General features: G+C 52.9%; 1 protein-coding gene across 1 annotated transcript in view; it reads left to right on the forward strand.

The window, feature by feature from the left end:
• The window catches only part of HIP1 (huntingtin interacting protein 1), a 161,957-nt gene that overhangs the window by 120,365 nt on the left and 15,751 nt on the right, over nt 1-25,841 (forward strand). The window contains 18 exon segments of the mRNA XM_021086314.1: nt 936-1,012; nt 1,487-1,548; nt 7,300-7,440; nt 10,044-10,101; nt 13,087-13,162; nt 13,247-13,387; nt 13,621-13,669; nt 13,672-13,717; nt 14,331-14,403; nt 14,936-15,119; nt 15,494-15,582; nt 16,150-16,266; nt 17,497-17,598; nt 18,379-18,522; nt 18,932-19,067; nt 20,750-20,836; nt 21,037-21,144; nt 21,226-21,362. Of these exon segments, the coding sequence (XP_020941973.1) occupies nt 936-1,012; nt 1,487-1,548; nt 7,300-7,440; nt 10,044-10,101; nt 13,087-13,162; nt 13,247-13,387; nt 13,621-13,669; nt 13,672-13,717; nt 14,331-14,403; nt 14,936-15,119; nt 15,494-15,582; nt 16,150-16,266; nt 17,497-17,598; nt 18,379-18,522; nt 18,932-19,067; nt 20,750-20,836; nt 21,037-21,144; nt 21,226-21,362 (1,827 nt within the window).

The following is a 25,841-nucleotide window of genomic DNA, read 5'->3' on the forward strand; positions in this document are numbered from 1 at the left end:
GTGGGGCGTGGGAGAGGGGGACCTGGTCACCATGATGTCCCGTCTGAGCAAAGTAGTAAGTGCGGCCAGAAGGGGGCGCTAAAAGAACCGGCCTGAGTTTCTGAGAGAGAGGAGCAGGAGTGGTGGGTCTGAGGGCAGGAGGGGGCTGCGAGGGCAGAGCCAGAGAAGGCTTACAGCCAGAGAGGGAGGTGGCAGAGTGGAGGGTTTCTGTCTACAGAGGCTGAAGACTCACCCTGGAATTAGAGCCCCCATGATGGACAGTCTGCCCACCTCTGTGCTCCCTGCCACCTGCCCCACTGCCCTGGGTGCCTTCTGCTCCGGGCAGACCACACGGAGTAACGAGAAGGATACAGATGCTCGACGACCAATCGATGATCCCAATCATTTCCCCTGACTCTGGGGGTGCGTGATACAGTATTTTCCAACCTTCAAGTTTATTTTACTAACTGTGTTTTGCCAAAGTTAATGTGAGAATGGGTTTGCCTGCCCTGGACTCACAGCAGCAGCTTCAGAAAGTGGCCAGAGGACAGCGGGACACCCGGGTAGGATTCCAAGTGTGCTGGGGCTAAGCAGAGGCCGTGCTGCCTGCGTGTTCATGTTGTGGGTTCATGTGAGGACCCATCGCTGTGACACGCTGGCTGTTGTTGCTGCACCACAGGGAAGACGTCCTTGGTGTGAGGGAGGGGCCCTCCCCTGGGCCCCAGGGATGGATGGAGCCTTCCCCCGTGATGATGGGTGGTGGGTGCTCTTTGCTGAGAGCCAGTCTCAGGGCTGGTATAAAGGGAGCACTGCCACCTCCCAGGGACCGTGTGTAACCACTTGAACAAGCAGAACCCAGCCCGCTGCTGCCGGAGCCCTGCTTGATGTCAGCTTAGTGGGTGTCTCTAGAGAGCGCTTGAGATGCCTGTTCTCACGTCCCTCTGCCTCCCTTCCAGAATCCCAGGTTCCCAGGCAACCTCCAGATGAGTGACCGGCAGCTGGACGAGGCTGGAGAGAGTGACGTGAACAACTTGTAAGTGGCTTTCCCCACGCTCTGACCTGACGGGGAACAAAGCTTGTGTAGATGCTGTCACTTCCACTTAGGGTCACAGAGGGCCCACGGGCAGCAGCAGTGGCTGGGGTGGGGTCTAAAGCCCTGAGTGACTTGGCCTCGGAGCCATTGACTGCTGGTGCCACATCCAGAACCCTTCTGGGTCATCTCACACTCCAGGCCTCCCTTCTCTGTGCCCCTCTGCCTTCCCAACCCCGCCTGGCACCTTCCCTCCCCTTTGCCATTGTCACTGTTGAATTCGTCCTGCTTGGTCTTCAAATGGCCTTTATACCCACTTGGGGGCTAAGAATTAGAACTGTGTGTGTGTGTGAGTGTGTGTGCACATGTGTGCTCGTGCTTGCACGTGTACATTGGAGACAGAAGCAGCAGCACTGGGCGAGGGGACAGGGACCGGTGAAGCTGTAACGGATAAGCTCCCTTTCTTCTTGGGTCCAGTTTCCAGCTGACAGTGGAGATGTTCGACTACCTGGAGTGTGAACTTAACCTCTTCCAGACTGGTGAGTCTCCCCTCGGCTCCGCCTGGACCAGCCAGCCCAGCCCCGTCTCCGTGCAAGCTGTGCAGCCCAGGGCTGGGAAGACGGGGCTACCCACGCCCACTCTGTCCTCGTGCTGGGAGGGGCCAAAGCCCCGGGGCATTTTTGGAGTTGGTGACCTCATAGCTGAGCCGGAAGAGCATCCCTGCCTAATAGCCTCCCCACTAAGCCTAGGCCTCCCTCTAAGAGCCCCTCTGCCAGCCCCCCAACTGTGGCCCCCACACTGGCCGGCCCTTTGACACAGGCCTGCCTGCTGCTCAGCTGGGCTGGCCCTCGGGATGGATTTCTGCTCGGTGGGAAGAGCTTCTGTCTGCTGTTCAGTCGGCAGCCATGGCAGAGAGCTGGTTGAGTTGGGCTGCTACCCACATGCACGTGAGGAGCCCCCAAGTCCTGCTCCACTCTTGGGAGGAGCTGGCCCACTTCCGGGCTCCCTTCTCCTGAGCGTGCTGGTGCCTCCAGGCTGTCAGCCCCCGACACTCCCCTGATGGGAGTTGGGAAGGAGCAGCCAGTTCCCTTCTCTCCTGGGTCCTCTTCCCTACACCTCCCGGCCTGGCTGCCTCTTCTTTCCCTAGGGAACTCGAGAGCCAGTTTTCTGAGATTTGAGATGTTCCCCATAAGCTTCCAACCCCATGAAAGAGTGTATCTCAAACTGCAAGGACGCGTGTGCAAGTTTGGTGACCTTCTCAGCTCTGGGACAGGCACAGCCCACTCTTGGGGCTTTGATGCTCTCATGAAGGACAGAAACTCCCTCCCTCAACCACAGCTTCCTTCAGCACGTTCATCTGTGCAGCACATTCTGACAGCTGGCCTGCTAGGTTCCAGCACAGGCCTGAGGTGGGGCAAACCCCTTTACACTTTGACCATTCAGTTCAGTGCAGGCAAAACACCAGAAACAACTGGAAACCGTTGGTTTGTAGGAGAGCCAAGAAGGTGCTTGGTCTGTAGCAACCTATATGAGCAGGTCACATACAAAAATCAGTAGAGGAGTTCCTGCTGTGGTGCAGCAGGTTAAGGATCTGGCATGGCTGCAGCTGTGGCTAGATTGCAACTGTGGCTCAGATTCATTCCCTGGCCTGGGAACTTCCATATGCCACAGGTGTAGCTGAAAAAGGGGGAAAAAGTAGGGAAGTAAAAATGCAACTCACTTTTTCTTTTTTCTTTTCTTTTTTTTTTTTTTTTTTTTTGTCATATGGAGGTTCCCAGGCTGGGGATCTAATCAGAGCCACAGCTGCTGTCCTAAACCACAGCCACAGCAACGCCAGATCCGAGCCGCGTCTGCGACCTACACCACAGCTCACGGCAACGCCGGATCCTTAACCCACTGAGCAAAGCCAAGGATCGAACCCACAACCTACTCCGATTCGTTAACCACTGAGCCACGACAGGAACTCCTACAACTCAGTTTTCAGTACAGCCCCTGCCCTAGGGTATTCCCAGGTCGATGGATTTTTTTAATGCATTGGAAGTGTTTGCCTAAAAGTGTAGGAAAAACTAACTAGTCATCAGTGTGACTTTTAGTTGTTTAGCTTTGGGTGGAAAGGGCCTCAATTCAGACGTCATTGACGTTCAGCTTGGGTGTGTGTTGAGTTGAAATACAGGTGTGAATGATATTCTAGGAAATGTCCTCCTTCTGAGAGTCCCCTCTAGAAGTGGCTGCTCAGTTGACCCAAGCTCTCTCCCCCGGCTCTGGCCTCCTCGGAGCCACTGTTATGGTGGTGAAGGAAAACAAGGCCGTTGTCTGAGCCTTTGTGGTGGTCCCTCCAGCCCCAAAGGACGGCTGGAGGAAGAACAAACAGAGATGGGGTAACACCGAACCGGCTTGAGGAGCTGGAGAAGGCGTGTGTGATGCAGAGGCCCCACCCCAGGTGGCCAGCTCCGTCGTCACCCGTTCTGCCGCCACATCCCAGGATGGCTGGCTCTGTTTGCACATGCACTGACCCCGTGGGTCATTCCCCCTCGACAGAGCTCCTCACAGTCAGGACCCAGGCCCTACTCACCTGTGTTCTAGCCCCGTGCCTCCCATATAGCAACTACTCAGCAACAAAGTTCAAGAATGTTTTCTTTCAGAGTTCCCATCGTGGCTCAGCGGTTAACAGATCTGACTAGCATCCATGAGGACGCAGGTTCGATCCCTGGCCTCGCTCAGTGGGTTAAGGATCTGGCATTGCTGTGGCTGTGGCATAGACCAGTGGCTACAGCTCCGATTCAACCCCTAGCCTGGGAACCCCCATATGCCGCGGGTGCGGCTCTAAAAAGAAAAAAAAAAAAAGAATGCTTGCTTTCTCAATGAGGTCCTGCTGTGCAGCACAGGGAACTATATCCAGTCTCTTGGGATAGACCTTGATGGAAGATAATATAAGAAAGGGAATGTATGTGTGCGTGTGTATATATATATACATATATGTATGTATGACGGGGTCAATTTGCCATACAGCAGAAATTGGTGCAAGATTGTAAATCAATTTCTCTTTAATTTTTAAAAAAATGGGGAAAAAGAAAAAAAAAATGCTTACTTTCTGGATAAACAGCAGTGAAGAAACACCAGGTAGATAGAGCTTATAAAATGATATCAGGGAGTTCCCATCGTGGCGCAGTGGTTAACGAATCCGACTAGGAACCATGAGGTTGCGGGTTCGGTCCCTGCCCTTGCTCAGTGGATTAAGGATCCGGTGTTGCCCTGAGCTGTGGTGTAGGTTGCAGACGCGGCTGGGATCCTGCATTGCTGTGGCTCTGGTGTAGGCCGGTGGCTACAGCTCCGATTGGACCCCTAGTCTGGGAACCTCCATATGCTGCGGGAGCAGCCCCGGAAAAGGCAAAAAGACAAAAAAAAAAAAAAGATATCAACATCCAGCTGAATGCCCTGAGACTGTCTGGGATGAATTCGCTGGAGTTTTCTAGAGAGACCTGCCCCTTGTCTTTGCATAAACCCCTCCATGGTTAAATGACGGTGGTTTTCTTATCCCCGAGAGAGCATGGATTTAGAATCTAGAGTCTCCGCTGCCCATGTCCCCACTCCCCTTCCTGTCCTCAGTCACCTCTGAGCTACAGAAACCCGGGAGCTGGTGTTGGAAGAAATCGCTCCAGCTTCTGAGTCCTGGTCTGTGACCCCGTATGATTGGGACCAGAACTCTGGGATGGGTGCCCCTTCTTTTTCGTTTTCTTTTTTCTTGCTCCTCTCCTCTCTCTCTCTCTCTCTCTCTCTCTCTCTCTCTCTCTCAATTTGTTTTTGTTTTTGGGTTTTTTTTGGCGGCACGTGAAAGTTCCCAGGCCAGGGATTGAACCCAAGCCCAGTAAGTGACAACACAGGGTCTTTAATCTATTGTGCCACAAGAGAGCTCCATTTCTTTCCCCCTCTGGTTTTTGGGTTTTTTTTTTTTTTGTCTTTTCTAGGACCTCACCCACGGCATATGGAGGTTCCCAGACTAGGGGTCTAGTCAGAGCTATGGGCCACTGGCCTACACCACAGCCACAGCAACACCAGATCTGAGCCGCGTCTGCGACCTACACCACAGCTCAGGGCAACGCCGGATCCTTAACCCACTGAGCAAGGCCAAGGATCGAACCCACAACCTCATGGTTCCTAGTCAGGTTCGTTAACCACTGAGCCACAACGGGAACTCCTCCGCCTCTGGTTTTTGACTGCAGGAAACGTGGGCCAAGTACAATGAGCATTTATTTGGCGCGCTTGCGATGATTCTCAAAATGCAGCCCCTCGACCAGCAGCATCAGGATTGCCTATGAACTTATTAAAAGTGCACATTCTTGGGTCCCACCCAGATCTTCTGAGTTAGAATTTCTGGGGATGGGCCCAGCCATCTGTTTTAACAAACCTCCCAGACCTGCACTGTCCAATATGGTAGCCACTAGCCACATGCGGCTATTTACATTAATTACAGTTAAATAACATTCAAGAGGTCCTCAGTTGCCCTCGCCATAGTGCAGGCACTCGGCAGCCACACATTTGAAAAGCACACAGAACCCTTCCATCATCACAATTCCGTTGGAGTGATTCTGACGGGGCATTCTGATGCAGGCTGCAGTTTGAGAGCCACTGAGCTAGAAAATACAGTTGTCAACCCTAGCTGCGTATTAGAATCACCAGGGGCCGGGGGGTGGGGTGGGGGGGGCGTCTTTGAACCCCACTGATGCCCTGACCCTACCCCAGACCAATTAAAATGGAATGAGGGGTTGGGGACGGAGGGTGCAGGCAGGCAGGTGGTTCTAATCAATCTCAAAGCCAATGCTAAGAACCACTGCGTGATGCCACGTATCTTATACAACTTTTGCATTTTTAATCCTTAATGAGACCTCTTTACAAGACCTTTATGAGGTATGTGCTATTAGAACCATCTGCATCTTACAGAAGAGCATCTGGAGGCACAGAGAGGTTGAGTAACTTGCCCATGGTCACACAGTTCTGGACATTACTGGCTGCCAAGGGACCTTCCTGGAAAGCGGCAGGCAGGCTGGGAGATGGAACAGTCTGGGATTCCTTGCCAGAGTGGAGCCTAAGGAAGCCAGTAGCCTTGGGGATGGCCGCCTTGCAGTGACAGCTGCTTTTAATTTGTGTCAAGAAGAAAAGCTGCATTTTAATTAGAACTGTTTGGGAATTTTTTTTTTTTCAGCTGCCAGACTAAGCCCGTTAACAGGGATTAGTGCAGCCAGGGGAAGCTGAACTCAGCAGGGCTGGGCTTTCCTCTGGGGCAGCCCCACTCGCTGAGGGACTGCGGGGACAATCTTTGGGTGCTGGCCATGTGTGGAGTCTCCGGAGGCGGTGGGCAGCCACTGCAGGAAGGAGATTAGCTCTGGCCAGGGGTGTGCCCTGAGGGTCCACGGCCAGGCGGGTCTAGCTGCTTGGTTTAGGAGCAAGGGGCAGGGCTCACAAAGCCAAGAAGAGGTTTTGCTGAGACGTGGCGAGTTACAAGCCAGAGCCTGTGTGGCTGGCAATAGCCAGAGCAGGAGCCTTCGCCTCTAGCAGCCAGGATACACCCTGACTCCCGAGCAGGTGAAATGAACATGCTCTACTCTGTGCTCAGCCTGGTGGGAGCCCCCAAGAGAGACACTTACTCAAGCTGGGGGAGCCCCGAGAATGCTCCTTCATGACCCCTGCCCTTCATCTGAGCAGAAAGAACACATTCTCTCTGAGGTTTCTGCTTTAATGGGAAGACGGGCTCTGGGTCAAGGGAAACCCTCAGTTTTATGGGGAGTCAGAGTGTCTGAGAAGAAAAGGCCTGTCGAGACAGTCAGTCCGGGCCTCTGTCTCTGGCATGAGCTCCATCTAATGATGATCTGGACCCCGAGAAGCACCCATCCTGGGGGTGCCGTAGAAACGTGGGGAAAATATCAAACGTGGACCAGAACACAGGGAAGGGAACAGTCCCACCTTGGCTTCCTGGTGGCTCGTCACAGGGTTCCTGGAACACGGGAAGGGGGGATGTGCAGCAACCCTGGATGACAGCGGGAGAGGCTGCGAGATCGCAGGGAGGGGGAACCGTCAGGGTCAAGGCTGACAGAGGTCCTGGGGAGTCAGCCTGCTCCTTGCCTCCGGTTTCTTCATCCGTGTGACAGGGCTACTCTTAGCTGCCCCGTGCTAGTGTTTACAGGGTTAAGTGAGGTCATGTTTGCACAGGACAGGTCCTCACTGTGTCAGACCCCTGCCTTCTGCCCTCTGAGCACGGCCCCCCTAAGTTCCTCTCCCCTCCTTGTATCCCCTAGTGTTCAACTCTCTGGACATGTCCCGCTCCGTGTCGGTGACGACAGCCGGGCAGTGCCGCCTGGCCCCGCTGATCCAGGTCATCTTGGACTGCAGCCACCTCTATGATTACACCGTCAAGCTCCTCTTCAAACTCCACTCCTGTGAGTATAGCCGGGGTGGTCGCCGCAAGCGTCTGGCCAGAAGGAGGGTCACAGCCTGAGGCTGTCTCTGGCAAGATGCAGCGCCTCCCAGGGCCCTCGGCTTTCTGCTCCCCATCCAAAGGCCCTGGAGCTCCCGGCTGCCGGGGGAACAGAAGAGCAGGGCCAGGTCTCGGTGCGCTCAGGGATGCACCCGGCTTGCCGTAGCAGTGACCCGGGATGGTCCTCCCTCCACCTCCAGCTTGACCGCCGCGCCACCCCTGTACGTCACGCATCTGGAGACCACACCTATGCGAACAGACCTGGCCCAGGCCTGCGGGAGCCAAGGCAGTGGCTCCCATGTACAAATGGAATTTCGAGGAGAGATATAAAACAGAGCTGCTCGAGCAGATGGAGGGCCGTCCCTTCCCCAGCCACGGATCCCGGGGACGCTTTTGCGGAATTTATTTTGGAAACTACTGGTCTGGCGGAAGTGCTTATCCGCTGATGTGCTTCTTGTTTAGAACGCTGTGTGTGGGTCCTGCTGCCGCGGGCTCTGCCTTGGTGAACCACACCCAGGTGGCTCTGATGTGGGTGGTCCCTGGGCCAGACGCCGAGGTGGCCGCCGTGAAGCGTATGCACACGCAGTGTGGCTGGATGATGGAAAAGCAAGAAAAATCAAGACACCCGTGGTTCTATTTTAGAATTCTAGAATGAAGGCTACCCTGAGGCGGTGGTGACTGACAAGGAGCAGATCTGGCGAGGGACAGGCAAAGGACCCAGCACCACTCTGATGAATCCACAAGGATTTGGAATTTGATGTTCCAGGGTTAGAAGGGCTTTGGAGCCTGAAGAAAGCAGAGAGGGTGGACGCAATCCCAGGAAAAGAAGGCAGGCAGTCGTTTCAAGGCTCCAAATACAGACGAAGCTCCTATGATGCTGCAGAACCAGTTCCCACTAGACCATCCCACTTCCTTCTGTTCAGGGATGAGTTGTGATACGAGACAAGGTGATTCTGTGCATTTAAAGGTCTTCTTTGAAGGCAGAACAACGTGCAAGACCCTCAGTGAATGCCTCTGGGCAGGGGAATGGTGTGGCCAGGAAAAAGGGACACTCCATGCAGTATATGCTTTTCCAAAAATGAACACATTTCCTTTTGGAGTAGTTTCAGATCTACAGAAAAGTTGCAGAGATAGTTCAGAGAGTTCTCATACCCCTGAGCCCTCGTGACCCTGTGAACATCTTCCATGATCATGACACATTTGTCACGGTTGTATAATCATGACACATTTGTCACGGTTGTATCGACACATTATTGTTAATGAACCAATAATGTTACATTATTACTCACCGAAGCCCGTGCATCATTCAGATTTCCAGTTTTTACCTAATGGCCTTTTTCTGTCCCAGGAGCCCATCCTGTCCACCGTGTTGCAATGTCGTCCTGTCTCCTTAGGCTCTTCTTAGCTGTGGCACTTTCTTGGACTTGCCTTGTTTTTGATGCCCTTGACAGTTTTTTTGTTTTCAGCTTTTAATGTTTTTGTTTTTGTTTTTGTCTTTTTAGGGCCACGCCCTTGGCATTTGGATATTCCCAGGCTAAGGGTCGAATCAGAGATGTAGCCACTGGCCTACACCACAGCCACAGCAACACCAGATCTGAGCCATGTCTGCAACGTACACCACAGCTTATGGCAATGCTGGATCCTTAACCCACTGAGGGAGGCCAGGGATCAAACCTGTGTCCTCATGGATACTAGTCAGATTTGTTCCCACTGAGCCACAACGGGAACTCCCGCCCTTGACAGTTTTAAGGAGTCCTGGTGAAATACCTGTAGAATGTCCCTCTGAGTTTGTCTGATGTTTTTCTCACGACTGGGCTGGGCTTAGGTGTTCTGAGGGAAAGTGCCATTGTCATCATTGTACCCTTTTGCATTTTGAATTATGGCACCTATGTAGGTGTTCCCTGTTTATACCAAATGAATATATCCTGTATCAAAAATTACTAAAATTGAAATTTAAAAAGTTAAAAATTAAAGGATCACTGAGTTGTGAGCTATAGCTGAAATACACAGAATCACGCAACACACAGAATGCACAGCACCCCCCGCTTTGGAGGAGGAGCTGGGCCCGAAGAGGCTGCTGCTTGTCCAGAGTCAGCAGTGACCAGGTCCCCCGGCTCCCAGTCCTGCGGCCTTGGCCTTCCGACCGGCACCTTCTGGCAGGCTCTCTGGGTCTCTCCCAGACTTAGGTCTGGGCTGCGCCTCACTCTGTGTGCCCAGTGCAAATAGCCCAGGACAGAGGCTGCCTCCAAGGCCTGCCCTGCTCCCTCCTGCTGCTTCTGCTTCCGTGGTCATGGACACAGCTTCGAGCCCACTGTGCCCAGAGTGGCTCAAACTCCAGGAGCAAACAGAAGGAAAGATTTGGCTGATAAGCACCCCCAGGGTGCCCGCTGGTCCTGCTGGGCCCTCTTGGTTACCAGTCCCAGGGCAGCTCTCGGTCAGGAGTGCTTCTCCGCTGGGCAGACCACCGGCCCCACGATGGATGGTCCCCTCCCTCTGGAGCCCTGCTGTGCCTTGCCTGCCCTCTGGTCCTACTTTTCCATCTCACTCTTTTCCAATTTCTTCCAGGTCTCCCAGCCGACACCCTGCAAGGCCACCGAGACCGCTTCATGGAGCAGTTCACAAAGTAAGTGACTTAAGTGATAGAAAGGAAGGCGAATCTAAAAGCCCTCTGAGGAAATTCCAGTTGTGGCTCAGCAGGTTAAGAACCCAAATAGTATCCATGAGGATGCGGGTTCAATCCCTAGACTTGCTCAGTGGGTTAAGGATCCGGCATTCCCGAAAACTGCCGTGGCACAGGTCACAGATGCAGCTCGGATCTGCCATTGCGGTGACTGTGGTGTAGACCAGCAGTTGCAGCTCCGATTTGACCCCAAGCCTGAGAACCTCCATGTGCCCCAGGTGTGGCCATTAAAAAAAAAAAAAAAAAATAGTGCTATGAAATCAGTCCGTGCAAGAGCACTTGCTTAAAGCCATCAAGGGATGGCAGTATCTGCTTTATTGCTTTAAAAAGTAAAGGCAGAGAAAACAGCAGCAAACCTACCACTGGCTGGGGAAGCTATGGGTTCTCTGATAAACCTCGTAGAGGAAGGCGATTCCACTCATTCGCTCATCACCTGCTTTACATCAAGGGCTTCATCCTCTTCTTTTTCTTCTCCCCAAGTTCTTAGGGTCTTCTGCTACGTCCGTGCTGACAGCTCCTGAAGATGTTAGCCGGACCTTTGCCTCTGAATTCCAGGCTCACACACGCAGGCGCCTGTTGGACAGCTCCATGCCACATTCACATTCCACACCAAACTCTAGGTTTTCCTCCAAAAACCTTTTGCTTCCCAGTCTTTTCTAGCTCAGTGAATACCGCCCACCATCCACGGAGGGCAGAGATTTGGAACCCACCACCGTCCTCATTCCCCCAAGTTCATGTCTTGTACTTGACCACTACATCTTGGCTCCAGTCTTATCTCCCATCCCTTCGGCTTCTATGACTGTCCACCAGGACCCTCCAGTATGGACAGGATGCTCTGAATTCCCTCTCCTGCCCCCTGCCATCCTAACCAGCAGCAGTTAGAACCCAGCAGTTAGAACAACCTTGTAAAAACATAAATCCCTCCCTCACAGCCTTTCCGTGGCTTCTGATTACACTGAGAATCAAACCTGACTTCCTCTCTGCGGTCTGCACAGCCCCTGCCTGCCATCTCTGGCCTCGTCTCCAGTGCTTGTTGTGGTTCAGCCACACAGGATCCTCTTCTGGTTCCTGGAACATGCTCAGCGCTCAGAGGCTTAGCATTTGCTCTTCCCTCTCCTTGGGATGCTCTTCCCCCAGCCTGACCAGCTCCACGTCATCTTCAGTCACCTCCACACAAAGGCAGTCTCCAGCCTCCTTCTTTCAGTGGGTTCTTCTTCCCCATCTCCTGTTCCTCCAACTCCACCCCGCCAGCCCCTGAATTCTCCACCGCAGCGCCCTGTTCCCTTCCTAGTTCTCAGCACCACTTTATTTCTGTTTGTCTGGCCTGTTATGATATCCCTAGCACCTGGTACATCGCAGTCAGTTAAGCCTATAGTGTTTGATCAGTGTTTGAGTGAATTAATGAGCGAATGGGCCAGCCGTCTCGTCTGAGAGAGAGGAAGCACTTGGCTGATGGGGGTGGGCGCTAAATTATTCTGGTGCATTTGGGAAAGAAAATTGGTAAGGAGATTTCAAGAAGTTCCCCTCATTTTTCAGTTAAGGGCCCAGGAAGAGGGGACAGATTGGAGAGAGAGACAGGAGAATGAAGGGAGCCGGGAAGGGCATTAGCATCGTGGGGTTTCACCCTCTTGTTTCCCTGTTGATTTCTTCATCCTTGACTGCAGAAGAAGAACCACTGCCAGATCCCAAGCTTAGGCTTCTCTTGCTGGTTCCTGAGCAGCAATCAGAGGGCGAGTTCAGGGTTGTGCCAACCTCCTGGTTTCCTTGTTCCCACTTGAAAAGTCTCATATGTTTATTCTATAATACATGACTTATTAAATCCTAGGAGACAGGCCCTGGGGCTGATTTCCTGGAATGTTAAATTCCAGTAGCTGAGGAGAGCAGCAGAGCCTGTTACTGTTGGCTCCAGCCCAGAAAGCTGGGGACATGTGGGCAGGTGATCCGATTTCCTTCCTTTTTTTTTGAGTTTATGAAAGCTTTCCCTGTGAGCGGCCACCTCACCTTCTCTTCCACAGACACAGTGGTTCTCTGAGGCCTCAGTGTCCCCAAATTCAGGGAAAGCAGCAGTGACATCACAGGCGCCCTCCCAACCTTAGGGTCTGAAGGGCCATCATGAGACCCCATGACGGGCGCCGAGTTGGAGAGAAGCCTGTGCTGCAGAGAGAGGGTGCTGAGATCCGGGACCCTCTCTCATCCCAGAACAGGTCTGGTGCTCTCGGCTCTCCTGGCTGTTGATGTTTAGATTCAGAATGGAGACTTGATGATGAGAAAAAAATTGGGGTGCGTTCCCGTTGTGCCTCGGTGGGTTAAGAACTAGTATCCATGAGGATGGGGGTTCGACCCCTGGCCTCACGCAGTGGGTTAAGGATCCATTGTTGCCATGAGCTGTGGTGTAGGTCACAGACGCCACTTGGATCCCCCCTTGCTGTGGCTGTGACGTAGGCTGGCAGCTGCAACTCCATTTCATCCCTAGCCTGGGAACCTCCATATGCTGCAGGTTCAGCCCTAAAAAATGCAAATTAAAAAAAAAAAAAAAAGCGTCTTAGTAGTTAAGTTCCCTTCCCTTTTCATGTGGTTAGTTGGTTTATCCTCAGAGAAATGTACTTTAATGTTCCTCGAAGCCAAACATTCCTGGGAAGCTACAGTAGCACGTATTCCACAGTGCAGGGCTGCAGAAATGAGTTTGGGACTGTCTACTCTTCCAAAGGATTTCCGTGGTTTGAACTGCTCTTTCCTCACCCCCAGATAAAGTGAGGCCAGGCTGTGCCCATCTCTTCCTGCAGCATCACAATTGCATCCTAGCACCACGAAGCCCATCTCCTTGGCAGCCTGTGCCTGGGGCTGGGCAGTCAGGAGGAAAGCGGGGTGTCCCCTCCCCGGGGCTGGTGAAGGCCCCCCCGCTCCCCTCCACCCTTTCTCCACCCCTAGGTTGAAAGATCTGTTCTACCGCTCCAGCAACCTTCAGTACTTCAAGCGGCTCATTCAGATCCCTCAGCTGCCAGAGGTAAGCGTGCCCGGCCACACCCGGGGGCTGGTCTTAGAGGCCGGCAGTGGGGAAAGGCTTTGAGGATGCCTCTTCCTTCTTCAGAACCCGCCCAACTTCCTCCGAGCCTCCGCCCTGTCGGAGCACATCAGCCCCGTGGTGGTGATCCCCGCCGAGGCCTCGTCCCCCGACAGTGAGCCGGTCTCAGAGAAGGATGACCTCATGGACATGGACGCCTCCCAGCAGGTGGGGGCCACTTGGGAGGATGCTCCCTGTTCCCAGGTGCAAGGGGGAGGGTGGGGGACTCCGGCCGCCTTCTCACCCCAGCACTGGCCTAGACCGACCACACTGCCCCTTGGTCCCCAGGAGGCACCATAAATGGATCTGAACCAGATTCAGAAAGTGTCCATTCCCACGTGTCACTGGTGTGACCACTTCGGGTCTCTAACCTTGTCCCCTCTCCTCTCTGGTCATGGTAGAATTCGTTCGACAGCAAGTTCGATGACATCTTCGGCAGCTCCTCCAGCAGCGACCCTTCAATTTCAACAGTCAGAACGGCGTGAACAAGGATGAGAAGTGAGTCCTGGCTGCAGTTAAAGCACATGGTGCAGGAGCTAAGATAAGCCATGGCCTCGCTCGCCACCCCAACTGCAGAGGAATTCGCGGGCATCTTAGAGAAATGTCTTGACCTTCGAGTACTGGCCATTTTTGTTTGTTTGTTTATTGGTTGGTTGGTTTAGGGCCACAACCGCGGCATATGGAGGTTCCCAGGCTAGGAGTCAAATCGGAGCTGCAGCCACCGGCCCACACCGCAGCCACAGCCACATGGGATCCGAGCCACAGCTCACGACAACGTCTGATCCTTAACCCACTGAGTGGGGGCAGGGATCGAACCCGAATCCTCACAGATATCAGTCGGGTTCGTTACCACTGAGCCACAATGGGAACACCTTACTGGCTGTTTTAAAGTCCCAGAGGAAACTCAAATGAGGCTGAGAGACCCGTGGACCCAGGGTTGTTAGATAAATATTTGGAGACACGGACGGCCTTAGAGTATAACTTCACAGAATTTCAAAGAACTATCCCCACATACTGGTTTTTAACCTCCTCCCGGGGTCTCCCAGCTCTGCTCTAAAAGGAGAGGGGTAGAAGCACGGAGGAAGCAAACTTGCTGCCCTTCTCTCCCCAGGGACCACTTAATTGATCAGCTCTACAAGGAGATCAGTGGGCTGAAAGCACAGCTGGAAAACATGAAGACGGAGGTATGTGCTGGGCTCTGGTCCGCCTCTGGGCTTCCCGGAACGTGACAGCTTTTCACGTCGACCCTCGATGGGCCCCCTCCTGAGGGGGTGAATGAGGCCAGAGGACGGGCTTGTCCAGCATTTCCAGTGTGCTTACCTTGAGGGTGGCATTTGAGCCACACCCCAGGGACCCTGTGATCACCAGCTGCCTGAGAAGCGGTGGGGAGAGAGGCCTGTTCCCCTCCCTGGCCTTGAGAAGGTTGGGCCGTAGCTCTGTTGCTGTTGGCAGAGCCCGGCGCTGACCCGCGGCTGGTCAACCCCCGGGGCCGGCACCCATCCTTTCCTAGTTCATCCCCGCTCGTCCATCCCTGCTGACAGGGCCAGACGGGCCCCCTGTTGGGTGACCGGAAGGCTCCGCTCTCGAGGGGCCCGGAGGGAGCGGGCTGGTTCGGCAGCGCCAGCTGTTGGGCTGGTGCTGCAAGGCGGCCGGGCGGTCGGTGGGTCGGTCCGAGTGGCGTCTCCGGCCCCGCGCTCATGCCGGGCCCTCCCGCAGAGCCAGCGGGCGGTGCTGCAGCTGAAGGGCCGCGTCAGCGAGCTGGAAGCCGAGCTGGCGGAGCAGCAGCACCTGCGGCAGCAGGCGGCCGACGAGAGCGAGTTCCTCCGGGCGGAGCTGGACGAGCTCAAGAAGAAGCGGGAGGACACGGAGAAGGCTCAGCGGAGCCTGACGGAGATAGAGAGTAAGGGGTGTCGGGCTGGGGGGTGGCGGCGGCCCAGCTAGACCCCAGGGGGACAGCCGAGGGTGTGGGAGCGCAGAGGCGACTGAGGCAGGGAGAGCCCGAGAAAAATCATGGCAAAGAAGCCAGAACACTGCTCAAGGGCACATGCGGCTGAAACGCAGGGCTCCGTGAGCCCGTGGGGTGAGCTGCATCGGGTGACTTCCTCATCCAAGAAGCCTTCCCGGAGGAGCCTATGTAAGGGGCCTTTTGAGAGGAGAGGAGGTCTGTGCGCTTGTGGAAAGGAAGGACGATCCTCTAGGTGCTCTGGCTTCTTGGAAGGAGGGCAGAGGGCCCCAGCCAGCGCAGACCCCTCACCTCGCTCCTTGCCGGTACAGGGAAAGCCCAGGCCAACGAGCAGCGCTACAGCAGGCTGAAGGAGAAGTACAGTGAGCTGGTGCAGAACCACGCTGACCTGCTGCGGAAGGTAGGGCCCCCACTTCGCCAGGCACAAGCCCACTGCTCAGACCAGATGGTGACTTGGGCCATGGGGCTTCCCCAGGCCCAGGGGGCCCCCAGCATTTCCCGGAAGCCAGCTGGCCTCCCGTATCTTTTTTTTTTTTTTTCTTTTTAAGCCTGCACCCGCAGCATATGGAAGTTCCCAGGCTAGGGGTCAAACTGGAGCTGCAGCTACCGGCCTACACCACAGCTCACGGCAATGCCGGATCCTTAACCCACTGATCGAGGCCAGGGGTCGAACCCACAACCTCACAGTTCCTAGTTGGACTCATTTCCACTGCGCCACAACGGGAACTCTTGGCCTCCCATATCTTGAGCTCCACCCTAGGTGCCAGCCCCGCCTGTGTTATCCCCCGGTCTTTGCAAATACTTGAGAGTCGAGCCTCTGAAGGTGACAGCTTCTTTCTGGGTGGGACAGCCATGTCTGTGTCCGACTCTAGGGCACCTGTGGTCTGAATGCCGTCCTTGATTCTGAAAGGAAGACAGCCTTTAAGCCGGAGATAAGGCAATTCTAGACACCATTCTTCTCTCACAGAATGCAGAGGTGACCAAACAGGTGTCAGTGGCCAGACAAGCCCAGGTGGATCTGGAACGAGAGAAAAAAGAGCTAGAGGATTCCTTCCAGCGCATCAGTGACCAGGCCCAGCGGAAGGTGAGTGGGAGGGAAGGTAGGTGGAAGTGAGGGGGTCTGTCCGGGGTGGCCCTGGAGCACTGCTCGCTTGTCTTCTGCTCCATTGGCAGGTCTGGGCGGGTAGAGCCCTGTGGAGGGGCAGGAGGCCATCAGGGTCAGGACCTGGTTACGGATGGGTGAGGAGTTAGAGGCATGAAGTGATGAAGGGTCCCAAGCAGAGTCGGGCTCATCAGCAGAGACTTTCCAAGGACGAGTCTCGAGGAGGGTTTGCAGTGGAAGCGCGTGGATGTCACGTGGACCTCGAGAAACAGCATTTACAAAGACTCACCGCCGGGAGAACTCCCCTCCCACGAGTTGGGGTTGATGTGCAGGTCCAGTTGGCCTTCAGAGATGTTAGGTGGATCAAAGGGAGAGCCTGATACGTACAGGAGTGGCTTTTCACGCTTTCCTATGACCCCCCCCAAGTAAAAAATACATCTATGGTCTGATGGAAATTCGCAAAGCAGTACTTATGTGAACACGTGCAGGTTTTTTGGGTGCTGCTTGTTGCTTTTTTTTTTTTTTTTTTTTTTTTGTCTTTTTGCCATTTTCTTGGGCCACTTCTGCGGCATATGGAGGTTCCCAGGCTAGGGGTCGAATCGGAGCTGTAGCCTCCAGCCTACACCACAGCCACAGCAACGCGGGATCCAAGCCACGTCTGTGACCTATACCACAGCTCACGGCAACGCCGGATCCTTAACCCACTGAGCAAGGCCAGGGATCAAACCCGCAACCTCATGGTTCCTAGTCGGATTCGTTAACCACAGAGCCACAATGGGAACTCCCTTGTTCCTTTTTTTAAAAAAGGTTAGCTATGAATACTTACTAATGGGTCACAACCTGTTCTTTGAAAAACACCACTTAGAAATCAAAGAAGGGGAATTGTTTCAAGTTGGTGAGATGGGATGACTCAGGTGTTGGGAGTGCCTGATTTCAAGATCCAGTTCTGCTTTTATCAGTATGATGAGCTCAAGCATGACATTTGGGAAGTGTTCCTAACCGCCCCCCCTCCAACTCCTTAACTTTTCTGGAACTGGAAGAAAAATTTTGGTGCCTTCTGGGTTCTCACCTTGCCCCTGCTTTTTGTTCTGGTAAAATTTATTTCGGTATAAAAGTGTATATAAATCTCACGTCTGTTGGGGCTTTTTCCCCGTGTTTACCCCCGGTAACCACCACCCAGATCGGAGTGTTCCTGATCTCCTTCTCTTTTAGACTCAAGAACAGACAGAAGTGCTAGAGAGCTTGAAGCAGGAACTTGCCACCAGCAAACAGGAGCTCCAAATTGTCCAAGGCAGCCTGGAAACGTCTGCCCAGGTGAGCATCACCTTAGCGCGTCTTCCTCCTCCTTTCCCCCCCCGGGCTTTGGTGTGGCCCTCACCTGGCATCCATCATCAGCCCACGGCCAACCTGGTCCCCCTGGGATCAGGGACACCAAAGTGGCCAATTAAAGAGATGGCCCGGAGGAGCCTAAGGGGAAGCCGGGAGCAGGTGGGGACCGCGGAAGTAGGGCTCGTGGGGTAGTGAGGGCCAGTTGTATAGAGGGGGCTTTTGGTCTTTGGCCACTGTGGGGAGTGGTCCGCAAAGCAGAGAGCGGAAGCCGAAGAGCTGAGGCTTTTAAATTTGTTTCATTAAGTCTTGTGCCCGTTGTGAAGAGGCCTGAAGTTGCACTGCTCGACTAGCAACCTCTCAGGATTGGGGTGGGCAACTGGGCCCCTCCCCTCTCTGGGGACCGTCCCTGGAGAATCGCGCGAGAAGTGGCAAGCTGGACTGGTACCCAGAAAGGTGAAGCCGAGGCCTCTTCCTCTTGAGCTTTTGGCATGCTCTGTGACGTGCTGGTGGCCGTAATTTGCGGTCCCCTTTTGTTTGTGTGCGGTAATGCATTTGATGTATTAAAGTCAGGGCCACTATCTTACTTGTCTTGACTTGGCCTAAAATAGGTGCTTAGCAAATATCTGTTAAGTAAATAAATATTTCCTAAAAAAAAAATTAAAAATAAAAATAAAGAGATGGCCCCATGGGGCCTGGTGGTGGGTTAGGACTCCTGGGAAGGGGACCGTTGAGCAGCTCCCTCTTCCTACACGGTCGCCATCGCAGTCAGAAGCCAAATGGACCGCACAGATCGCCGAACTGGAGAAGGAGCGGGGCAGCCTGGTGAACGCCGTGGCTCGCCAGGAGGAACAGTTGTCTGCTCTTCAGGAGCAGCTGGAATACACCCAGCTCAAACTGTCCAGCACTCAGGCAAGTGGCGGACACCCACGGGGGCTGACCAAGCCCGACCTCACGGCCACGGGCTTCAGCAGTGTGTTCATGGCGGCAGGGGGTTTGGGGCCTCGGGCTGGACGGCAAAGGCAGCTCTTCTGTGGGTGTAGCTCCCGATCCCGGCTGCCCTGTGCTGCCCACAGAGCAGATGAGGGCGGCACCTGGCGCTCTCCCCAGGGGGAAGGGGGGTTGCCGGGGTCCAGCCCCATCACCTCCTGTGCCCGGTGGCACACACCTGTGGACACAGTAAAGGGTTTTTCTCCGGCTTGGGCCTCATCCGCGATGCTCATGCGAAGACACCAGGAATCCCAGCTGTGTCACAGGCAGGTGCTGCCCGGAGGCTCCTTACGAGCTCTGCAGCAGACTGACCTCCCTGGACCATCTCTAGGAATCTATATGCCAGCTCGCGAAGGACCAGCGAAAAATACTCCTGGCGGAGTCACGGAGGGCTGCGGAGCAGGTGGTGCAGGAGGCGCTGAGGCAGTTCGAGGAGCCCACTCTCTTCAGCTGCGCTGGATCCGCAGGTGCTCTTCCCCTTGCCAGCTTGCAGGTGCCATCCTTACAGCCTCCTACTCTTCAGTGTTGGCCTTGAACCCCATGTGACTCCGCTCTCAGGGCTTCCCCGCCCGGCTGCACGTTGGGATCGCCTGGGGTGCCCAAGTGCCACCTCAGATCAGTTCAGTAGGTGGCTCTGTGGCCAAGGGCTGGGCAGCAGTGTTTTCTAAGTGCCCCCCTACCCAAGTGAGACAGTTACTGCTTTAGTCATGGGCCCCCCTCCCGCTGGGAGCTGAGCCCTGATAACAATCCTGGATGCCTGGAGGAGGGCGAACAGAGTGTCTTGTGTGGCTCTAAGGAGACAGGATGGTCTGCATTGAGAGGCAGCTGCTGCGAGCTTCAGGTCTAGACAGGGAGGCATCGCTGTCGAACATGGGGTGCAAAAGCCACAATCCCCCTACCCCCCCAGTCACAGGCACGAACCAGGGTCCCCTCTGGAGCACCAGCGTCCTCAGGGCATGCGGTGGAGTCAGAGCAGCCCTCTGGGTGCCAGGATGGTCATGGTGCAGCGCTGGTGGGAAGAGCACCCAGACGATTTGTGAAGTCACAGACGTGGCCATGAACGGGTCTCATGGCAGCCCCTTTGCTCATTTTTGAATGGAGTCCTGAGAGGTCTCCTGAGGACAAGGCAGACAGGAGGAGACAGATGACAGGTGATTTTTATCGATTAGAAGGGTCTCGATTCTCAGCGAGGTGTTCAGGAAGGGCTGTGATGTCTCGCTCAGCGGGAAACCCACCTGGAAGGAAACCAGCAGTTGCCAATGAAGGAGCCCTCATTTCCTGTGGGACCCCCAGGATGGGCAGCTGTGGGCAGAGTCTGCAGGAGATGGTATGAGCTGGTTTTGAAGGAAGAGGAGAGACATGAAGCCATGGGCAATGATATGCATAAAACCAGCTGACTTTTACCGAGTGCTTGCTGTGTACCAGGCACGATTCTAAGTTCTTCTATGACGCGGTGGGTTAAGGATCCAGCAGTGTCGCTGTAACAGCTCAGGTCGCTGCTGTGGTACAGATTCGATCCCTGGCCCAGGAACTTTTATAGGCCTTATCCCAGCAATCCTTGGATGCTGGGAGGTGGTACTATTGTTCTTGCTTTTTCAGATGAGGAAGCAGGTGCAGCGGGTCTGAGATCACTGCCAGCAGTGGTGGAGCCAGGTGCTGCAACACCTGTGCATCAAGACTCAAGAATCCCTACTTAAATTCCTATGTGATGCAGTCTTTGCAGACCTGTGCCCAGAAGCACAGCAGCGGAAATGACTGTTGTGGGTGTAGGTTAGCCTCATTGGAGCCAGGCATCTGAGCTCGAGTCATGAGAGTCTAAGGTCTTTGAAAGACTTAACAGAAAGCCCTGGATTTGATCCCGTGGGCAGTGATGGGAAGTAAGGGGCAGCAGTGTTGCAGTGATGCGGTTGCCATGGTTCTTGGCTAAAGGACCACACAGGCTCGGAAGGACAGCCTTTGAAGCCACAGTGAGAGAAACTCGTACCAGCAGAGCCAACAACCTCGCCTCTCTCCCTGCTCTTAGGGCAGCTCCCGCCAGGCTGGGGCCCCTCACTAGGAAGGGCATCCATCAGGCTACCTGACCAACCAGGATGCAGGGAGCTGTGACACCACGTCTGGCTCTGACTTTACCCTGTCTTCCTTCTCACAGATCACCTACTCTGCAAGGTCAGGTCCGTTTCCAGCTGCATTGAGCAACTGGAACAATGCTGGAGCCAGTATCTGGCCTGCCCGGAAGGTAAGAGAGCTGCAGGATAAGGTCTGCTGCTAGTGACAGCTGGGCAGCGGTCAGGAACACCGCAACGTGGTGATGGCGACCGGTTCCTCCACCCCCAGAAAGGAGCGGGTGTGGCACTTGCAAAGTGGCAGGGGAAGGGGGGGAATGTAAGGGCTGCCCCTCCTGCAGGCCTGAGAAAGTGGCCTTTGGACTCCCGGCAGATATCAGTGGGCTCCTCCACGCCGTCACCCTCCTGGCCCACTTGACCAGTGACACCATTGTTCACGGCAGCACCACCTGCCTCAGGGCCCCGCCGGAGCCTGCCGACTGTGAGTACCGGGGCGAGGGGCCTGGGGGAAAGCAGGGGGAACAGGGGGCCCTGACAGGTCCCTGTCCCCTTGTCCCTGCAGCATTGACCGAGGCCTGTAAGCAGTACGGCAGGGAGACCCTCATCTATCTGGGCTTCCTGGAGGAAGAAGGAATCCTCGAGAAGGCCGATAGCACCGCCGTGAGGAGCTGCCTCACCAGGATCACAGCCATTGGCGAGGTAGTATCCGTGTGACTCCCGGGAGAGCTCTTTTTGCTCTTGAGGGTGAGGGCCAGGGATTGGCCCCGGAATCAGCCAGGTTCTCAGCCCGTTCTGCACTTGAATCTTGATTCCAGCACGTGAGAGACAGAACTGGCAAACCCGACCCCCCAAAGGACTTTCCAGTTCTGGTTGACGCCTTGGCGGTTACATGAGAGGCTGCTCTGTGATTGTCCCTGTGCTAAGCGATGTCAAAGGAGCAGGAGCAGGGTGTTCCTGTTTTCAAGGGTTTTTTCCTGTTTTCAAGGGTTTTTTCTGATGGGGCAGGTTACACCTAAAATGAAGATAATCTAGTTATTCACTCCGTGAAGAGGTCGTGACTCTCTCCTGTGTATGGAGAATTGTGCTGGATGTAGTTCTCCAGGGACAAATAAGGCCTGGTCTCTGTGAGGAAGAAAACTAAGGAAATTCGCCATTTCTGTACAGAGCGATGGGACCCGTACTAGGGATCTATTTAAGAAGGACCTTTGGAGTTCCCATCGTGGCTCAGTGGTTAACGAATCCGACTAGGAACCATGAGGTTTCGGGTTTGATCCCTGGCCTTGCTCAGTGGGTTACCAATCTGGCGTTGCCGTAAGCTGTGGTATAGGTTGCAGACGTGGCTCAGATCCTGCGTTGCTGTGGCCCTGGCATAGGCCTGTGGCTACAGCTCTGATTAGACCCCTAGCCTGGGAACCTCCATATGCCATGGGAGTGGCCCAAGAAAAGTGGCAAAAAGACAAAAAAAAAAAAAAAAGGAGGACCGTACAAGGCAGCTTCTAATTCCTAGAGCGTGTGTTATAATCAGTACAGGGAAGGACGAGACTAGGACCGGAGTTCATATCCTCATCATCTCTCATTTGAACTGTTTTTGTTTGTTTGTTTGTTTGTTTGTTTGTTTTTTGGGCCGTGCCATGGCATGTGGAAGATCCCTTGACAGGGATCAAACCTGCACCGCAGCAGCCACCCATGCTGGTGCAGTGACAACGGCGGATACGTAACCTGCTGCTACACCACAGGAGACTTCCCTCTCATTTGAGCTCTAAAAACAGCCTCCTGATTAAATTTTCTTGCTCCTGGCCTCTTTGCCCTTTGCCCTCTTTCAAAAACAGAGATGGGATTATGATTCTCCTGGATCAGTAACAAACACCAGCCTAGGGGGTGTGACAGACAAGGACCTTCACCATCTGGCCGTTATTCACCTTTCTGGCCCCCTCACCACTCCCTTCACCTTACGTGTTGGTGGCAGTCACAGTACCTGCTCACCTGTCTGTTTCCCCCCAGTGAATCCTCAGAGGTGGAGCCGACACCTTCTTCATGTTATGTCCTCGGTCCCAGGCATAGGCCTGGCAGGTGATTAACCCCCAGCAAATGGTTCATTGAAGATGCACGCGGGAGAGAGCAGAGCAATTAAAAGATCAGCTGGGAAAGGAAGGGCCACACCCGGGAGGTGTGGGCAGTGAGATGGGGAGCCTGGAACCCTGGATAAGGAAGGCTGTGGAGAGTGGGGGGCTGCTGACCTTCCCTTAAGGTGACATGGGCATGGTGATATTTTGATGTTATTAAGTTGGTGATGGCGGCTTCATCAGCCTTCCCACAGCCTCCCTTTTGCTGGAGATGGAGCATCTTGCCCGGTGTTGCATGGCAGCAGGGCCAGCAGTAGGGCTGGCTAGCTGTTTAGAGACTCTTCCCAACACAGGACATGGAAAATGCTAAGTACAATTAGAAAAAGAAATTTTTAATGTTTTACTTTTTTTTTTTTTTTTTTTTTTTTGTCTTTTTAGGGCCGCACCCCCAGCACATGGAGGTTCCCAGTCCAGGGGTTGAATTGGAGCTATATCCACTGGCCTACATCACAGCCACAGCAACACTAGATCCAAGCCGCATCTGTAACTTACACCACGGCTCATGGCCACACTGGATCCTTAATCCACTGAAGTGAGGCCAGGGACCAAACTGGGTCCTTATGGTTGCTAGTCAGATTTGTTTCTGCTGAGCCATGATGGGAACTCCCCCCAATTTTTTTAAATTGAATCTGAATTGGCTAAAAACTAAGGAAATTCTCAGAATCAGAAACCAAAGGATGCTAGAGCCAGTGTTTGTCCAACTCTGGTGACCTAGAGCTCGATTTTTTTTTTTTTTCCTGCTGTACCCACAGCATGCAGAAGTTCCTAGGCCAGGGATTGAACCTGCACCACAGCAGTGACCCAAGCCGCTGCAATGACAGTGCCAGATCCTTAACCTGCTGAGCCACCAGGGAACTCCCTAGAGCTTGGATTGTAATAGGCCACGCATGCAGAGGAGAAGAAACAAAACCTAGGCCCAAATGTGAATGGAGTGAAGAGACTTCATCCCCAGAAAGTAATTCTGAAGGATCACACCTTGATTGAATGGGAGAAAAAGCCTGCCCTACAAGGAAGATCTTGTCACAACCTTGATTCGGGAAGAAGGAAATGGAGAATGGTGCCTATAGAATTCCCAACCCTAAGCCACCTTTTTATGGGCTCTGGGTTCAAATCGCATACTGCCTGTGTGGCCTAAAATTCCCCAAACAGAAAATTAAGTTTCAAGCAGTCAGGCTGTTAGAAGTCCAGGTATGTGGCAGAAGCTGATTCAAGTTGTTTCTGAAGGAATATACTTTGAACCCAAACCTCAAAGAAGATTCACAGATAGAATCCCAAGGCGTGTAAATTCACAATAAATACATTTGACATGTTAAAGAACTTTTTCAGAGGTATCAACAATGTAACAGAGGACCTAGATCTTTTCAAAAGTAACCTGATATGTTTGGGAAAGAACCACATAACTTCTAGAAATGAAAAATATAATCCTTGATAGTCCTAACAGTATACAAATTCAACAGCAGGTTAAAACAAAGCTGAAGAAAGAATTAGTGAACTGGGTGATGGAACTGAAGAAATTACACAGAATGTAGCATAGATTTCATTTTATTTTATTTTGCTTTTCAGGGCTGCATGTATGGCATATGGAAGTTCCCAGGCTAGGGATCAAATCGGAGCTACAGCTGCCAGCACCACAGCCACAGCAACGCAGGATCTGAGCTATGTCTGCAACCCACACCACAGCTCACGGCAACACCGGATCCCCAACCCACTGAGCGAGGCCAGGGATCGAACCCACATCCTGATGGATACTAGTTGGATTCATTTCCACTGTGCCACAACAGGAACTCCTGGCATAGATTTTATAAGTTAGAAGATTAAAAAAACAAACAAAGAAAAAACTATGTCCATTTCCCCCCTTAAGTAACATATTGTATTATTAGTTCTGTATGTCACTCTTCTGCAACTTGCTTTTTCCAACATTATGTGTAAGATTCATCCACATGATACACTCATTTTCACTGCTCTATAGTATTCCATTGTGTGACTATGGTTCAATTTATATATTGATTCTTTTGTCGATGGACATTTGAGTTATTTCCAGTTTGGGGCTCTTATGAATGTACTACTGTGATCATTGTACATATCTCCTAACGCACATATATGAGTTTCTCTAGGGTATAAACCTAGGAATAGAATTACTAGGTTATAGGGTGATTCTCACACATAGAATGCTAAATGAAAATATGAATCATAGAAAAATATAGTGTGGTTCCTTTTAAATAAAGACCAAAACATGCAATTTTAGCATTATGTTGTTTAAGGGAATTTTTAAAAAATAGACACAGTAAACATTCTTCTGAATTCTGTGTTTATCTTGAGGTGGGGAGTGGGGAGGTAGGGAGATGGAATCAGGGCAGGGTGCAAAGGCAATTTCAAAGGTATTGATGATGGGTTTTTTGTTTTTATTTTTTTTTTTTAGGGCTGCACATGCGGCATACTGATACTCTTGTGTGTATACAACACAATATTTCCTTCTCTTTTTTTAATGATTTAATTGGTTTTTTAAATTCTTTTTACTTGGGTTGTCTTTTTATTGTTGAGTTGTAGTTATATTGTTGAGGGTTTTTTAAAATGTTTTACTATGGTTGATTTACAGGGTTCTGTCCATTTTTGCTGTTCAGCACAGTGATCCAGTCATATGTATATATACATTCTTTCTCTCATACCACCTTCTATGGTGTTCTGTCACAAGTGATTGGATATAGTTCCCTGTAACCAGTAGGACCTTACTGTCTCTCCATTCTAAATGTAAGGGTTTGCATATACTAATCCCAGACTCCCAGTCCGTCCCACTCCCTCCCCCTCCCCCACATCATATTTCTAAAGATTCCTGGCTTTGCCATCAGACGTAAGTTCAAATCCCTGCTCCTCCATTTATTAGCAGTAACTGTGGTCAAGACATTTGACCTCTCTGAGCCTTGCTGTCCCACCTGTGGGACATGCGTAGTAACTGCCTCCTGCAGTTGCTCTGGAACAAGGTTAAATAAGGGGCAGACCGTCTGGTTGGAAGCCATCATCCAAGATGTTCTCAGAAGCAGCTCCTAGCAACAGATGT

Source organism: Sus scrofa, chromosome 3 (genome assembly GCF_000003025.6).
Source record: "Sus scrofa isolate TJ Tabasco breed Duroc chromosome 3, Sscrofa11.1, whole genome shotgun sequence".
NCBI lineage: Eukaryota > Metazoa > Chordata > Mammalia > Artiodactyla > Suidae > Sus > Sus scrofa.